The following is an 18264-nucleotide window of genomic DNA, read 5'->3' as shown; positions in this document are numbered from 1 at the left end:
GAATGCTAAGCCTGAGGTCAGGAAGACCAGAACTCAAATCCAGCCTAAGACACTTAGTAACTGTGTGACCCTGGGCAAGTTACTAAATCTGTTTGTCTCAGTTTCCTCATCTGTAAAGAGGAGATAATAACAGCACCTACCTCCCAGGGGTGTTGGGAGGATCAAATGAGATAATTGTAAAGTGCTTAGCATAGTTCCTGGCACATGGCAAGCATTACATCAATGTCAGCTATTAGTAGTAGTAGGTATCTAAGGCAGGAATCAAACTCTGTTCTTCCTGATTCCAAGTCCGATGCTCTATTCAATACATCACCTAGCTACCTCAAGTTGCCCATTTAATCACATGGCATATCTGTACAATAAACATTCTTCATCTACTTGGTCTTTCCTATTTGCATGGTCAGGCCAAACCTATTTTGGGTGGTTACAGTTCTTTTCTAGTAAGTTCTTTAATATTTCAGGGCTTGATGAAAACAGCACATCATCCACAATCAGGAACATATGAAGGACCTCACTATTCATGGGAAATTCCTCTTAAGATATGTTCTAGATTTCCTCCATCTAGGTGATAGACAGAAACCTCCCTATTTTATGCCTTGACTGAAATTTATGATCAGGGAGTCATTAAAAAGGGCTATTTCTATTGTTATATTTTTTTAAGGACTCAAATTATTTTGCTGTATGGATGCCAGATATCTTACTGAAAGAGAATCTCAAAGGCAATATTATGCTCTATTGAATCAAATGCTTTTTCATAATCAACAAACAATAAACACAGCAAGGATGTATCTTTCTAACAACTTTCATATTGAAGAGAATATTACTGTGGAACTGGGATTCTTGGCCTAGGCTCCAAGGAGTTCTAAAGGTCTGTCTTTAGTAGATTTCATTAACTTGGGGGAGGGGATTATATCTTTATCTCAATATAAATGGTTTCCTTTGTAACACTATGTATTTTATTTTATGAATTTTAAAACATTAGTCTGAAAAGGGGTTCAAGGGCTTCTCTAGGCTCCCAAATGGGTTTATGACATAAAAAATGTTAAGAACCCTTGCCATGGAATGGCACTTGTGAAAGTTTACCTGTTTCCTTCTTAAAACCTCTCATCAAGGATGCCCTTAATTCATGTATAAATGAATCTCAGAAATATTTTGTAGAGATGGGAAAGTAGGCATATTGGTTGGTAGTTGTTGGTGTTGTGTCAGTTGTCTTCATTGGTAGCATTATGAACATAGTAGGTGTTTAATAAATATGTATTATATGGTTCATAACTATTCCCCTAATAAAATTTTACTATGATGCTTAATCTGAGGAGAGGTACACAGCATTCTTAAAAGTTAAGCCAATGGAGTATACATTCAGGAAAAGAGAGTCCTAACAATCTAAAAAAACTTCCAGTATTGCCCAAGACTGTCTTGAGGGAAAGCCTGAGTCTGAGTAGGACGGCAACCTGGTTTCTTGACCTCAGGAATGCATGGACCTATCTACTATACTATGGAAGAGTTATAATCTGCGTTGTGGAAAGAGGGCCCACATAGTAAGGAAATAACAGATTTTTTGAAGTACTGATGCACAATTAATCACTTTTTTTTCCTTTTTCTTTGCTAGGTAATGGGTTAAGTGACTTGCCCAGGATCACACAGCTATTAAGTGTCAAGTATCTGAGATTTGAACTCAGGTCCTCCTGACTCCAGGTGGCTGGTGCCACCTAGTTGCCCCTAATCACTTTTTAAAAAAAAAACTCATTATAATGAATACGTGGCTAAAACCACAAATTCCTGAATAGTTACCAGAATGGAATATCTGGCATCCAACCTTTTCATTTCTTTCCATACTGTCTTCCAAGCCTGAAATGCTCTGTTTCCTCATCTCTGCCTCCTGGCTTCCTTTAAGACTCAGCTCAAATCACATCTTCTACAACAGGCCCTTCCTAGTTTAATATTTTAATTTACTGAAATCTAGACTTTTCATCTGTCCTTTAAATAAGTGTACTGCACTACATTTTAGTACCTTCAGGATGCTGTTCACATTGACCACCACCTGAGCCCATTCAACAGATTCCATTGGGGTATCTTTCAAGATTTGTTCTTCTTGTTCCAATAAACATTCAAAGATGGTATCTATCTGTGATACCTGTGAAAAGAAACACAGAAGACTTACAATGAACATTAAGGTACACATTTTGCCAAGAGACACAGAAAAATACTGTGACAAAATACTGCATATATTTATGTTAAACACCCTAAAAAGCACAGATATGAAAAGGTTATTTCTTTAATATAATCAAAAACACATATTTAAAACCCAAGAGATAGATTTGCAGTGGAGAAGCACTGAAAGTTTTCTCAACACAAACAAGGGTAACATGAAGATAGTACTTTTCTCTACTATTGTCTGGCATAGTTCTAAAAATGTTAACTATAAAAATTAGAGAACAAAATTTAATAAAGGTAAAATGTTAGCAAACATAAAATTACCCCTGTTTTCAGTTTACATGATGATTCACTAAGAAAACTCTAGAAAATTAGTGAAGAAATTGAGATTATTATTAGCTTTATTAAAGTAGCAGGATACAAAAGTTAATTCATAAAAGTCATTAACATATCTAACACTATATAAGTTGCAAAGAAGGTTCCAATCTACATTGGTGGAAGAAGTTTCTCATTAGGAGTTCCCAACATCAAAGAACTCACATCTGTGATTTTAAAAACTTAATAAAAACCAAGAAGAAATCATATTAGAAATTCAATTTAAAATAACAATAGCTAATATTTATATACTGCTTTAAGTTTTGCAAAGCAGTTTACATATTCTTTCATTTGACCTTCACAATAATCCTGAGGCAAATGCTATTATTATGTCAATTTTATAGGTGAAAAAACTAAAGCTGGGAAAGGTTAAGTGACTTGCTTAAAGTTATACAGCTAGTAAGAATCTAAGGCAAGACCTGAACTTAGATTTTCCTGATTTCAATTCCAGCACTCTAGCTACTATACTACTTACCTACCTTATACAATGTATAACGTGCTGGAGAATTAACATCCTAACACACTCCAGACACTGAACACTCCATTTTCCCCCAAGCCTTATGAACTAAACATGTTCTTCATCCTCACTTCCATTCCCTCAACCTCTCGGCTATTTTCCAGGCCATCACCTTTGCATTAGCTACACTATCCTCCCTTCTGCATCTCAACTCCTTGGTGAACTAATTCACGCTAACTTGTCTTCTTGAATCCCTTGATCTTTGTCCTATCACAATCATACTTTGCTAAACCCCAACCCTAGTTTACTTCCACCACATGTCTCTTTTGCTCCTATTCATGAGTTACTGGGTAGAGCTGGAGGAAATAATGAAACCTTACCAAATGGGACCACTACAAATTTGTTATGTAAACTCAATTTGGCTCTATCTTCAGCAAGGCAATCGTTCTACTGCACCCTAATCAATTTCACTTTCCCACAGTCCACAGCAACTATTCTAAATCTTTTTATCTTCCCTCAAGCTTTCACAGTAATTCTTCCCTCCAAACTCTCTGCCATGGAACTTGCCTCATATTTCACCACAAAAAAATGAGGCGCAACATGGTTATCTCCAAATTTTATATCACTCAGGCATCATCTCCCTTTATCTCTCTTTCAATCCTATCTTGGATGAACAGGTGGCCCTTCTCCTTGCCAAGGACAATTCCTCTACACGCACCCTTGATCCTAGCCCTTCTATCTTCTCCAAAAGACTATCGCCATTATTATTTATACTCTTTCCCTAATCTTCAATCTCTATCTACTGGCTCCTTCCCTGTTGCCTATAAACACCCATGCTCCTCCATCTTTAAAAATCCCTCAATTTACCCATCCCTACTACTACCATCCTATTTCACTCCTCCCATTCTTTGCCACATTCTTCAGCTTGGTGCCTCCATTTCCTCTATCATTTGCTTCTAAATTCTCTGCAATCTTGTTTCAAACCTTATCATTCAACTGAAAGTGCCTTCTCCAAAGTTACCAATGATCTCTTAATTACTAAATCCAAAAAACTACCTGCAATCTTTAAAACCATTTATCACCTCCTCCTGGATCTTCTCTCGTCTCAAGATTTTCTTGACACTGCTTGCTCTTGGTTCTCCTCCTATTTATCTGCCTGCTCCTTCTCAGTCTTCTTTGCTGATGCCCACTCACCAAGCGTGTCTTCCAAAGCCTCATGTCTATTCCCTTTATACTATCTCACATACTAATTCATCAGCTTCCATATTCAATCATTACTATTATGCAGATGACTCCTAGAATTCTATTTCCAGCAAGAGTGGCTCTCTTGAGCTCTCCAGTCCTGCATCACCAACTCCCTTTTAACATCTTGATTTGGATGCCCCATAGGTATTTCAAACTCGACACATAAAAAACAGATTTCATTACCTTTCTCCTCAAACTCTCCCTTCTTATTTATTCAAGTGATAAGTATCTTTATATTAAATGTATATATTACATACAGCATGTAATGTACTGTATTATATATTTACATACATAATTACATATATTTACATTATAGCTTTACCAAACAGATAAATACCAAGAAAGATAGCATCTTACCTCTCTAAAAAAGACATCCGCAGGAGTAAGACTTGGCGGAACATCACATTCTCTTTTGCTTAAAGCATTTAAGATAGCAGTATTCACCAGGTCAGAAAGTCTAGAATGATGGTTCTTGAGAACAATGGCAGCCGACAACTTTTCGGCATGTTCACAGAGCAACAGCCGGGTTGCCATGGGCATCCCTCTTAATGGAGAAGTGCCCAGACGGTCAAATAAGCCAACCTTGTAAAAAAGATAGACCACATGCTCTTAGAAAGGATTTGTAGTAACATTTTAAAAATCTAGTTAAATTTTCACCCAGATTGATTTTAAGAAATCTCTTTGATTCTTATCATATCTGACCCTTTTCTAGCCAAGGTCAGGGAGCTCTTATAGGCTTCTCATCCTCATTCTATCAGCAGTATCGAAGAAGTCTAAGGGCAAACTAAACCTGAGGAACCACTTCAGTATTTGTTCTTGGAAATACCCTTTCCTACAACTTGTAGACCTTCTTGGTTCGATGCCTCCTTCTTGCCTTGACTTTTGACATTATCACCTATATACCTTGTAGCAACCAACTTGGCAGTTCTAAATTTCAGGTATATCCTTGACTCAGTAGCATTTACCAAATATTTATTTCTATGAAAGATAATTTTTTTTATATTCTAGCACTGAACAATTCTTATAAGTGAAACTCATTCTGGACACATAACGAAGTTAGATCATATTATATTACTATATTTATTATGTTACTGTATTTCCATGTTCAGTTTAGATTTATCTCAGTAAATTATTTTAATGAAAATAAACAAAAAACATACTTAGATAATTCAACCTATGACATAAAGCAACATGTAACACAAAAGAAAAGAAGAGTAAAACATGACATAGATATAGGCAAATCCTTATGTGAAATTCTTAAAAATTCCTGATTAGAAGGAAGACAGAAAGTTTAGGGGATGAATTGTACAGTAAATATAGCACTAAAGTTCTCTTGCTAGGGCAAAAAGAATAGAGTAAGCTCAAAATTAAAAGGATGTAAAATTCAGGACAAAAAGTCCATAACAAACCCTTAATGATAGAGTAATTTAAAAAAAAACAAACCTCATCATAACTATGTTAATGAATTTGAGTGGGTTTTTTTTTTCCTTTGTAAGGCAACTACTATTTCTTGAAGGAGGCTAATAAATGACTGCGGGACAATTATATCCAGCAGTAAACATTCTTCCTAATCCATATTTAAGAAAACTCCAACCGTCTGACCAAACAAGTTATTTCTTTTTTTTGATGGAAATGGAGAACTGGGTTTAAGTGCTACCTCTGCCACTCATTAGCTAGGTCACGTTGGGCAATTCTCTCTGAACTTGGCCCTTCATACATAAAATAAGAATAATAATATTCATACCAACTGGATAGGGCTGTTGTGAGAACATCTGGTAAACTTTAAAGCATTATATAAACATGACCTTTGTCACATCTTACTTAATAAATCAATTTTTCTTACTTCCCCCTCCTAAATTTCAAACTTATTTTTATGTTATAAAGTTCTTCCCCAAATTTCCAGAATTTTTTCTTCTTAAATACAGAAAATATAGGATATTATTCATTTATGATTACAGATCATGCCTACAATGGCAACACTCTCAATAAAATACATTAAAAGGATTGGATTTTCCATTATCTTCACTGTATGGACTGGAAAAAAATCGTAGTACCTCATGACTATTAAACAGGCAAAAATGGTTTAAAAAAATACAGTAAGACAATGCTGGTGGGATAACTAGAAGACAGGCACATTAGTACTACTGACTACTAAGGGAGTTTTGAATAGTCTAATGACTCTGGAAAATAATTTGGAACTACGTGTGAAAAGTCACTAAATTGTTCATATGCTTTGATCCAATAATTTCTCTATTAGAGTGTGTGTGTGTGTGTGTGTGTGTATATGAAGAGAAAGAGGGAGGGAGGGAGAGAGAGAGGGAGAGAGGGGGAGAGAGAGAGAGACAGAGAGACAGAAAGAACGAGAATATAATCCAGGGAAATCAATGACAGAAATACACACACACACAATTCATAGCAGCGCTCTTTGTGGTAGCAAAAAACTAGAAATAATGGATAAATAAAATCTGGCATTTGAAGTTAATAGAATATTATGCCATAATAAACAATATGAAGAACTCAGAAATTTGGTTAGACTTATATGAACTGACATTGAGTGAAGTAAAAAAGTAGAACCAAGAGAACTATACACACAATGACCAAAATGACAAAGGGAGAAACATTAAAGGACATTAGAACTCAGATCAATGCAATTACTAATCTAACTCAGGGAGCCTAATGATGAAATGTACCTCTCTGCTCTCAGTAGAATGGAGGTAGAGTGTAAGGACTGAGTGGGGTATATGCTGTCAGACACAGTCAATACGTCAAATATATTTTCATATAGTTTATAAAACATATATATATTTATATATAGTATATAGTTTGTTTTAACTGTATTTCTTTGTTACAAGAAAGAGATCTACTGCAGAGGACAGGGAAGGAGGGCAAAGATAGTGGGAAATGAAAGTATTGATTTTTAAAAGCATTAATAAAACATTTGTTTAAAAAGATGTGGTAAACCCACATGTCTCCAGGAGTGTTTTGGTCCTGGGTGTCTAAAGTTCTCAACAATTTAGACTCTTACTTGATGAATAAAATCCATAAGGAAACAATGGGCTTTCATTTTGTCTTCTAGTTGATGAAGAATAATAAGCGATGTATTACTGAATCCTGGCGCTTCTGTTAAAACATAATAATAAAATTTGAATACTAAGTGTGTTCTAGTTTTATGTCATTGCTAATAAAAAAAAGACAAAGAAAAAACCAAGCATTAGGCACACAGAAAGACAACTATTGGTAACATCACCCAAGAATTATAAAATTTAAAGGAACATTTTTGAGACTGAAATATTCTGTGTTTGGACTCTGATTCCACTTTTTTAAACAATTCTACTGCTATCAGGAGAGAGATCCTCCCTCTGATATTTCTGCATAATCATCTCACTAAAAAAGTTTAATCATTTTATAGCACTGAAAGGCTGACATCTATAGAGACGACAAGCCATCAACTGGGAACCAAGTAGGTATACTCAATTTTCTTAATTTTAGCAATGGAAACTACTCAAAAAAAAAAAAACTACAATGCAAACTCTAGCAGTCTTTTATAACGAACAGAGGATAAAGAAGGAGACTCTGATACCAAGAGTTGTCACTTTTGTTGTCACACATGTGATTTATGTCAGCTGAAAACAATAACTATGTTAAATTCATCATTTAGTTCCTGATCATATATGCTATATGTTAATAAAAATTATAGTTAACAATCTACTTTAAGAAATGAAAAAAAATTGATGTAAATATACCTCCCCAAGATAGCATAGTTAGCAGATTTCAGAGCTGATCTGCAAAAATAGATACTAGGCTTAATGTAGTCCAGATATTCAAAAGTAAATTCTATCAAATTTCTACAGTACAAATAACTCCTAAATTAATAAAGCTTATTTCAAAACATAGAAAGATATGGTAAACTACCCAATTCCTTACATGAGCAAATAAGATGTTGATCCCTAAACTGAAAACAATGCTAAAAAAGAAAACCACAGACTAGTGGCACTAATTTATACTGACATAAAATACTAAATAAAATACCTGCAAAAAGAATATAACAGCACATGTCAAAAAAAAACCAAACTATTGGGGTGAAGTAGAATTTATAAGTAGAATGTAAAGATGGTTTCACATGTAGAAATATCACAAACCTTAACACAAGGGAAAAAATAAAAATATGATCATATCCAGTGACACTGGCCTCTCTGTTGTACATCAAAGAAGACACACCATCTCTCAGCTCTGGACATTTTCACTGGTTGTCCCCCATTGCCAGAATGCTCTCCTTCATCATTTACATCTCCTGGCTCCCTTGAAATCACAGCTAAAATCTCATCTTCTAAAGAAAGTCTTTCCCAAGGATCTAAGACATCTCCAAAGGCCTCATGATGGAAAATGCTATCCACATTCAAAGAAAGAACTAAGGAATTTGAATGCAGATTCAAGCATACTATTTGCTATTTTTTTTTTCTTCTGTTGTGCTGTCTTCTTCTGTTCTTTCTGGTGGTTTCTCCTATTGGTTCTAACTCTTCCTTACAACATAACTAATGTGAAAATATGTTTATTAGTAATGTATATGTATAGCCTATATCAGATTGCATGCCATCTTAGAGAGGGAGGTAGGAAGGGAGGGGGAGAAAAATTTAAAACTCAAAAGCTTATGGAAGTGATTGTTGATAATTTAAAATAAATTAATTTTAAAAGTTTAAAATTAAAAAACAAGTCTTTCCCAATCCCAATTCTAGTGACTTCCCTCTGTTGGAATTAGATTGAGCGATTCTAGAGGGCAGGAAATGTCTTTTGCATTTCTTTGTATCCTCAGGGCTTAGCACTGTGCCTGGCACATAGCAAAGAGGCACTTAATAAATGCTCATTGACTATTATGTCTTGTTATTTCATAAATTGCTATAATAGTGGTTACTATTATAATTTTTTTTTTTTTTTGGTGAGGCAATTGGGGTTAAGTGACTTGCCCAGAGTCACACAGCTAGTGAGTGTTATGTGTCTGAGGTCAAATGTGAACTCAGGTTCCTCCTGACTCCTGGGCCGGTGTTCCATCTACTGTGCCACCTAGCTGCCCCTATAATTTTTTTACAAAAGAAAACTAAGATACCCTTCCCTTTCTCAGAATAATAGTAATACCAATGTTAAAACCTTATTTTTAAATTTTCTTACCCTCAGGGACAGATTCAGCCCATCGTGGATCAGAAGCTGGGTAGTCATCCACCAAGTCAACACTGATTTGGGTCACAGCTCTATCTAGTTCAATGTCAGAATCCGAATCAGTATGAGATGAAAACAGTTCATCAACCATGATTTGAGCATGAACTAGATCTTTTCTGTAATAAAATTGGAAAGGTTTTTAAATTACACAGGTATATAAATAATCATTTATTAGATTTCTTTCACTGAAGGCACAAATGTAAAAAGTCAACAGATGCCTAATCCGATTAAGAGAATAATCCTGAAAAAATTAAATTGATTTTATATCATTTTAATATTGATTCTATTCTGTAATTGAACCAATTCTGTATCACTATCCCATTTTGTATGATTGATCAAGGCACATTTGTTTCTTTGCCTATGAGCTAAGTTTAGAAGTTCAGTTCTCCTGTTAATCACTATTCTATTCTTGCCTCAAGGAAATCTATTATCCTTGAGGGATGCAGGTAGACACCAGGGAATCTGGTCTAGTCTCTTTTCATAATCATCAAACAATTAACACAATGGGATCTTATAGTCGCTACATCTTTAATCAAGTCCATGGCTGAATATTGTTTATGAAATCTTGCATGCTCCTTATTAATACCCACCAACGTAAAGATAATGCTCAGGAAGATTTTTTTATAGATGGGAAATTAGGCATATAGTTAGCTTTTTCTGGTTTTAAGTCTGAGAATTTTTCTATAACTTGAATATCTTTCTCTCTTTCTACTACCTTACATACTTATCCCTCAATGCCCTCATAATTTTGTCTCTTCCAGTATGACAGTGTAATAAGGCTGCTTTGTCTATTTTTGTTCTTTTTTGTGAAATTCTTACCATCTCTATAAGCATGCTCAGGACTGTGATACTCAAGTCCTAGTATGATTTTTCCACTTTCTTTGATGATGATAAAAAAGTGTGCTATAGTAATCTTTACAGATCTTTTTCACTTTTCTTCTGTTTATTGTCTTCTTTCCATTTTTATCCCTAAATGTCCCAGGGAATAATTCTGCTTAGTTGAATTTCTAGCCACAATTTCTTTAAAAAAGTTTCACTCTTCAATGATTCTTGGATTTATGAGTCAATATGATTCATATCTGTCTATCGTATTAATTCATAAAATTTTACAAACATGTTCATATTCTAAACTGGTGTTGCCCATGGCTACCATCTCTGCTTGGTAAATAGGTCAAATATTTGCTCTCTAAGGAACTTTCTGAGATCTTTTTTTTTTAACTGTGGTAATATATTTACAATGGTTAAACTTTGGTATAAATTTTTTATAATTAGTGATCATGTAATTTCTGTGGTCCATGTGCAATTTTCATTGCTAATTTTTTAAATTTAAAGTTCTTCACAAAATCTTTCTCAGATTCCCTATAGTGGTGTGGAGGTCATGACCCTAAGGACAGAGAGACGAAAGTGAAAGTCCTTGTCCTTAAGGAGCTTCCAATCTACTGAGAAGATACAACAGGTGCATACATAATTAAAGTATGGAAAGGTGTAGTCCACAATTGAATATTGCTTATGAAAGCTTGCATGTTCCTTAATAATACCTTCCAAAGTATAGACAATACTCAGATTTTTTAATAGATGGAAGAATAGGCACACAGTAAGCTTTTCTGGGTATAAATAAAATCTGAGAATTTTTCCATACCTTGAATATCTTTCTCTCTTTCAGCTATCTTATATATTAATCCTTCAATGCCCTAATAATTTTGTCTTTTCCAGCAGTTTGTCTCCCACGCTTAGAATGCACTCCTTTCTCCCTTAAAATACCTTGTTTCCTTCAAAACTCTGCTCAAGCACTACTTTCTATATGAAGCCTTTCCTGATCTTCAGATTCTAGGGTTCTTCTCCATAAAAAATTTACCTCATATTTAGAAGCAGCTTTGAATATGTATGGCTCCAGCAAGACACTTGAGTGTACATACTCACATATATGTTAATGAGTTTGTGTGTGTGTGTGTGTGTGTGTGTGTAATATGTGTGTGTATGTATATGTTATCTCTACAGACAGAATGTGAGCTCCATAGGGGCAGGGACTGTTTTATTTCTTTGTTTCCTAAGTGTCTAGAACAGTGCCTGGCACATGATAGATACCTAAGAAGTACTTGTTAAATGACTGATCTCATACCATAATATTGATAAGTAGCTGGAAAAAAAAATACCATGAAAAATATTGCAATTTACATACCAACATTAGTTGCTAAGAATAGAGAAGTAGAGAATTCTATAAAGAACTTCCTACCACCCTCCAAATTAAATCTACACACTTAATGACTTCAATAAAAAGGAAGGAAAAGGATAGGGTGGTAAGAAATAGCATGATTCAAGAAAAGTATAAGAGAGACCAAAGCAGTATAGATTACACAGAAACCTCATGTCTTTATATCATGAACATTTTCTTCAAGAAACTAGTTGGTATGTGCTAGCTATGGTATGCACAAACAATATCACTCACAAAAAAGATTATATTTTAAAATACAGGAAGTGAGGATCATCCATAAATAAGTTACCCGTGTATAGTTCAAAACTGTCAGTGCAAAGATCAGAAAAAGCAAGAAGACGAATAATAAAAAAAGATATAATGTACAAATAAAGTAATTCCATTTTCATCTATTTAAACAAGCAATTAGTAATGATATCACCTTTCCCTTTAAAAGAAATTAAACAAAGCCCTCTCAACATTCTGCTCCGAACAACTTTAAAATACTACCTCAAATCAAATTCTGGAGTGGCAGAGTTAACCAAAGGTGAGAGTGAGACATTCTTCCAATCCAAGACAACTCAGAAGTTCAGAAATCGAGATTTATGACACATGGAGGCTGGCCCAGAATGCACATGGATGAAACACCACTGGTAAGACTAGGTGGCAGCCATTGTGCAATGACTAACTTTGATAGATTTAAGCCCTTTTCATCAATGCAAAGATCTAAGACATCTCCAAAAATCTCATGATGGAAAATGCTATCCACATCCAAAGAAAGAACTATGGAGTTTAAATGCAGATTGAAGCATACTGGTTTGCTCTTTTTTTTCCTTCTTTTTTGTTTTGTTTCCTCTTTCTTATGGTTCCTTCTATTGGTTCTAATTCTTCCTTACAACATGACTAATGTGAAAATATGTTATATGTATATGTGCAGCCTATATCAGACTGCGCGCCGCCTTAGAGAGGGAGGTTAGGAGGGAGGGGGAAAAAATTTAAAACTCAAAAGCTTATGGAAGTGATTGTTGATAACTCAAAATAAATTAATTAAAAAAAAAAAAGACTAGGTGGTAGCAACAGAAGCAGCAGCAGCAGCTTCAGGAGTTACCAAGCCAAAGACAGTAAGGGGACTTAGCAACTGGTCAGAAAGAGAGTATAAGGGACTCAGGTGCTAGCACTGGAGGCAGGACTAGACTTTGTTTGGCATCGCCATTGCCTAGGCTCACTTCTGGGTCCATATATCACACCAGCTACAAAGTACCAAAAACTTCTAAACCCCAACAACTAGCACTGAACACAGCAGTGAGAAAAAGCCTGAAGCTTGAGACACTGCCCCTCCACCCCTTACACCTGAAACAAAGCCTAATAATGACAAATTCCAAATCAAGAAATAGGGTGGAAAAATACAACAACAATAACAACGACAAAAGAACCTGACCACAAAAAGCTACTATGGTGACAGGGAAGAAAAACAGACCTAATTAAAAGGTATAAGCAGGGAATTACATTTTACAAAAAGGAACCATAGACAAAGAAGAAATAGCAATACTTAACATATATGTACCAAATGGCATAGCATTCAAATTCTTAAAGGAAAAGTTAAACAAATTACAGGAGAAAGTAGACAATAAAACTATACTAATGGGGGACCTCAACTTTTGCCTCTCAGAGCTAGATAAATCTAACTATGAAACAAACAAGAAAGAAATCAAAGAGATAGACAGAATCTTTGAAAAGATTTCTGGAGAAAACTGAATGGGAACAGAAAGGAAGATATCTTTTCCTCAGCTTACAGGGCACCTTCACAAAAAATGATCATGAATTAGGGCATCAATACCTCACAACCAAACGCAGGAAAAACAAATATTAAATTCAACTTTTAAATACCATAATGTAATAAAAGTTACATTTAATAAAGGGCAATAGAAGCATAGATTAAAATTTAATTGGAAATGAAATAATCTAATCCTAAAAAATGAGTGGGTCGAAGAACAAATCACAGAAACAATCAATAATTTCATCAAAGAGAATGACAAGAATGAAACAACATTCCAAGATTTGTGGGATGCGGCAAAAGCAGTACTTAGGAGAAAATTTATCTCTAAATGTGTACATCAATAAAAGAGAGAAAGAGCATATTAATGAATTGGGCACACAACTAAAAAAAAAAACTGAAAAAGAACAATTAAAAATCTTCAGTTAAACACCAAAACAGAAATCCTAAAAAAATCAAAGGAGAAATCAATAAAATTGCAAGTTTAAAAAAAAAAACCATTGAACTAACAAATAAAACTAGGAGCTGGTTACACAAAAAATAAAACAAAACAGATGTCCATCAATTACGGAATGGCTGAACAAGTTGTGGTATATGATTGTGACAGAAAATTATTGTGTTTTAAGAAATGACAAGCAGGATGCTTTCAGAAAAAACCTGGGAAGACTCATATGAACTGATGCAAAGTGAAATAAGCAGAACCAGGAAAAAACTGTACACAGTAATAGCAATATCATAAGATGATCCACTGTGAAAAACTTAGATACTCTAATCAAGACAATAATCCAAGACAATTCTGAAGGATCCATGATCAAAGATGCTATACACCTTCAGAGAGAGATAAACACTGAATGCAGAGTGAAGCATACTTTTTTCCACTTCATTTTTATTGTTTCATTTTGTTTATTTTTTCTTTCATAATGTGACTAATATGGAAAGAATGCAGAGTGAAGTATACTTTTTTCCACTTTATTTTTACTGTTTCATTTTGTTTGTTTTCTTTTAAAACATGGCTATAACATATGGAACTATATTTTGTACAACTTCACATATATAATCGACATCAAATTGTTTACCTTCTCAAAATGAGGGGAGGGACCTGGGAAAGGAGGGAATCAAATTTTTTTTAAAATGAGTATTAGAATTTTTTTTTTACATATAATTGGGAAATATTTAACAAAATAAAAATAATTTCTAAATTAAAAAAATAAAGGAAATCAGACAGTGGAATCAGAACATCTCTTTAAAATGGCCTAACTCTATCAATGCTTACTTCTTAAATTCTATGGCTACAATCACCACAGAAATTCTCAACTGATAAATATTCTGGTCCTAAAATCAGAAAGACCTGGATTTCAAGTCAGACCTTTGACACATAAGAGCAGTGTGTCATGAACAAGTCACATAACCTCTCAAAGCCCCAGAAAATAAAAAGTGTAAGTTACAGTTGTAGGTCTAATTCAGTGGAAGAAATAGTTGGGAGAATTCCTTACACAAAAGGTTACAAGTTTAAGCCAACCTATTATTCTCTTACTCAAACCTCAAGACCCTGTAGTATTCTGTGAAACCTAAAGGGATAGACATGTCATAAGGACTGTTCATTTATTCAACAGTGAGTGCTACTAAGTGTCGTAAGGAATGCAAAGGCTAATAGACAGAGTCTTATGTTATCATAAGACGTGCACTGCTCCTCATAATTTGTATTCTGAGGTCTCTAGTAAAAAACTCAGGATTTGTTATAAAATGATTTGCCACATTATTATTAGTGTAATCCAACAGAAAAGCACTCAACTGGGAATTAGAAGTCTTAGATTTTAGACCCAGTTATGCCACTATTTAGCTTTATGTCTTTTGGTAAAATCATTGGGCCTCAAGTTTCCTCATCTGTAAAATAAAAGGACTGAACCAGAAGATCCTTAAGGTCTCTTTAAGCTCTGAAATTCAGGGATCCCTTTCCATATTGACCTGGGCTACTGAAAATCTGCCAGAACTTTCACAATGAAGTCACAACATTTTTACAACACATATGGATGACCACATGAAGGAAAAACTAGGAACCACTGCTTAAGGGCTGGGTCTTTTAAAACAGAAAAAGCTTGTCTCATTGCACCCCCTACTGACCAGAAGACTGAACACAGCTATGAAAACAGTATAAAGGATAAATACAAAAAAGCAAGAACTTTAGAAAGATAAGTACATCAGAATGCTAGTCCAGGGCTTCCCAAATTTTTTTTAGGAGGGTGAGGGGGGTAAGAACGGGAGAAGGGAGAACTATTTTTCATTTTCTAGAAACCTTGAAATCACGAAGGTATGTCTTCAAACACGTGTACATACTAACGCTAAAAGCTCTGACCAGTACAAAGAAGGGGACAGAATTGACTACTGTGCTCCTTCTCTCCTGAAAATCCCCTCATTCACTGAGAGGGGCACATGGGGCAAGGTATAATAATAGTAATTGGCTTGGGGAACTACCAAGTAAGGTTCTCAGATCTAATACATCTAGTAGTTCCTAACCTACTGGCAAGAAACCCTTGATCTAGCCCAGAGATCTTATTTTACAGACAGCAAAACTTAAGTTGAGAGGTTATATTTGCTCAAGGTCACATACCTCACTAGTGACAAAGCCAGAATTAGAATCAAGAATCAAATATATTCACTAAAAAAATCATCACTCTAAAGACCATTATTTCATATTCCTCCTAGGAAAGAAAACAAGTTTTTTTTTCAATTTCACATTAAAGTACATTAGATTTCGCCTGGTTTTAAGATATGCATAAATAGACCACTCTTACCCTACAACATTGCAAAGTTCAAAGTCACACCTCAGTGTCACTAGCAAAACCTCCAACTCCAACCCTTTGAGGGTCTGTTATAGGATTGATCATAAAATTTTGAAGTGGAATAGACCTCAGCATTCACCTGCTTTAAAATGTTCACATTTAAGAGACAAAGAGGATGAGGAGCAGAAAAGCAAAGAAACTTTTCCAGGGTCCTGTGAATTCCAAATTCATGACTTTCTTCTTCACCCTGCCTTTTCAACTTGCTAAGCTTTTTTTTTTAAGTGGTATACTGAAATAAAATTTATCCTTAGACTTATAGTCATGCTTCACAAGTATTTTATACCTGCAGTACTGGAGAAAAGCAGCTTTTAGCAATCTTGTCTTGTCTTCTTGTGCTATGACATCCATTTTTGTAGCGTTTTCAAAAACTGGACTCTGGAATAACAAATTATATTTTGGAGATGGAATCACTAAAACATTTAAAGCTGTTGGAATAAATAACTAGATACAGATTCACAACAAAAAATAATGCCCAAACACGTGCAGAACATACCTGTAGGTTTATTTGAGTTCTTTATAAAAGCAAACTAAGCAATACCAATCTTAATTTAATTTGATAATCATTTATTAAGAACTTACTATATGCCAGGAACTATGCTAGTTGACAGAGATACAAAGATAAAAACAGCAGTTGCTACTCTCAAAGTGCTTCAATCTACCAGTGGGGATATATCTGATAAGAAAGTGCTGGGACAAACTAAGAGATCACAAATAGAACTCTAGGAAAATGAAGGAGGTAAAGCTTTCAGCTGGAGGGATTAGAGAACATACCCTAAACTGAGCTTAAATGAAAATATAAGATTCTAACAGGCAGAAAGGAGGAGGGAGGGCATTCCAAAAAGGCACCATGGCAAAATGTGAGATTTTACAAAAAGAAATTGAAGACTTTGCTTTGATATTTACTTTCTGTGTGGCCTTGAGAAACTCACTGTACTTCTCTGGGCCTCATCTGTAAAGCAATATGGTCAGACTAACTGATTACTTACATCCCTTCCAGCTTTAAAGCTATAATCCTATGGTTATTCTAGGCATAAAGGATGGTCAGTGTGAAGGTACAGAGACAATACAGAGCACTTCAAGTTCAGGGAATAGTTAGTTTGGCTACAACAGAGTACATGAAGAAAAGAAATCATGAATAAGGCTGAAAAGGTAGGTTGGAACTAGGCTGTGTAGGACCTTAAATCTCAAACTTTTTTTTCCATATGACTATAAATTGTTTTGATTTCCTCATTGGAAAACTGCGTGTTTATATCCTCTGATCATTTATCAATTAATAATTAGAGAAATAAAAATTAAAACAACCTTGAGATAGCATTTTACACCTACCAGACTGGCTAAAATGACTGAAGGGGAATGTGACAAATGTTGGAGGGGATGTGGAAAAATTGGGACACTAATTCATTATTAGTGGAATTGTGAACTGATCCAACCATTCTGGAGAGCAATCTGGAATTATGCCCAAAGAGTTATTAAACTGCCTAAACCCTTTGACCCAGCAATATTACTACTAGGTCTATTTCCAAAGAGGATTAGGGAAAAAGGAAAAGAACTTATACATTCTAAAGTGTTTATAGCAGCTCTCTTTATGGGGGCAAAGAACTGGAAATTGCAGGGATGCCCATCAATTGCGGAATGGCTAAACAAGTTGTGGTACATGATTGTGATGGAATACAGCTGTGCTATAAGAAATAATGAGCTCAATGATCTTAGAAAAACATGGAAAGACTTGCATGAAATAATAAAGAGTGAAACGAGCAGAACCAAGACAACACTGTATATAGTAACAGCAATATTATTTTAAGAAAGACTTTGAGAAAATAAGTCATTCTGACTATTATAAATGCCCGAATTAACAATAAAGAACATATGAAGATGCCATCTGCATCCGGAGAAAGAAGTGATAAATAGATGTATAGAATAATTTATACACACACACACCCCCCTCTATTTTTGTCTAACGGTAGTGATCTCTAGGGTGGGAGAGAAAAAAAAGGAAATTTATATGATAATATTATAT

The 18264-nt window shown here is 34.8% G+C and overlaps 1 protein-coding gene across 1 annotated transcript in view; it reads right to left on the bottom strand.

Annotated features, from left to right (window-relative positions):
- LOC114049493 (nuclear pore complex protein Nup133-like) overlaps positions 1 to 18264 on the bottom strand; it is a 68622-nt gene that overhangs the window by 24689 nt on the left and 25669 nt on the right. Inside the window, exons 12-16 of the mRNA XM_027870733.1 lie at positions 16531 to 16622; positions 9395 to 9558; positions 7257 to 7351; positions 4589 to 4813; positions 2012 to 2134 (exon numbers count right to left, since the gene is read on the bottom strand). Of these exons, the coding sequence (XP_027726534.1) occupies positions 2012 to 2134; positions 4589 to 4813; positions 7257 to 7351; positions 9395 to 9558; positions 16531 to 16622 (699 nt within the window). The remainder of the gene's footprint in view (positions 1 to 2011; positions 2135 to 4588; positions 4814 to 7256; positions 7352 to 9394; positions 9559 to 16530; positions 16623 to 18264) is intronic.

Source organism: Vombatus ursinus, unplaced genomic scaffold (genome assembly GCF_900497805.2).
Source record: "Vombatus ursinus unplaced genomic scaffold, bare-nosed wombat genome assembly UNPS02014798.1, whole genome shotgun sequence".
Classification (NCBI taxonomy): Eukaryota; Metazoa; Chordata; class Mammalia; order Diprotodontia; family Vombatidae; genus Vombatus; species Vombatus ursinus.
Note: the sequence above shows the minus strand (reverse complement) of the source record. Positions and strands in the feature narration are given on the sequence as shown.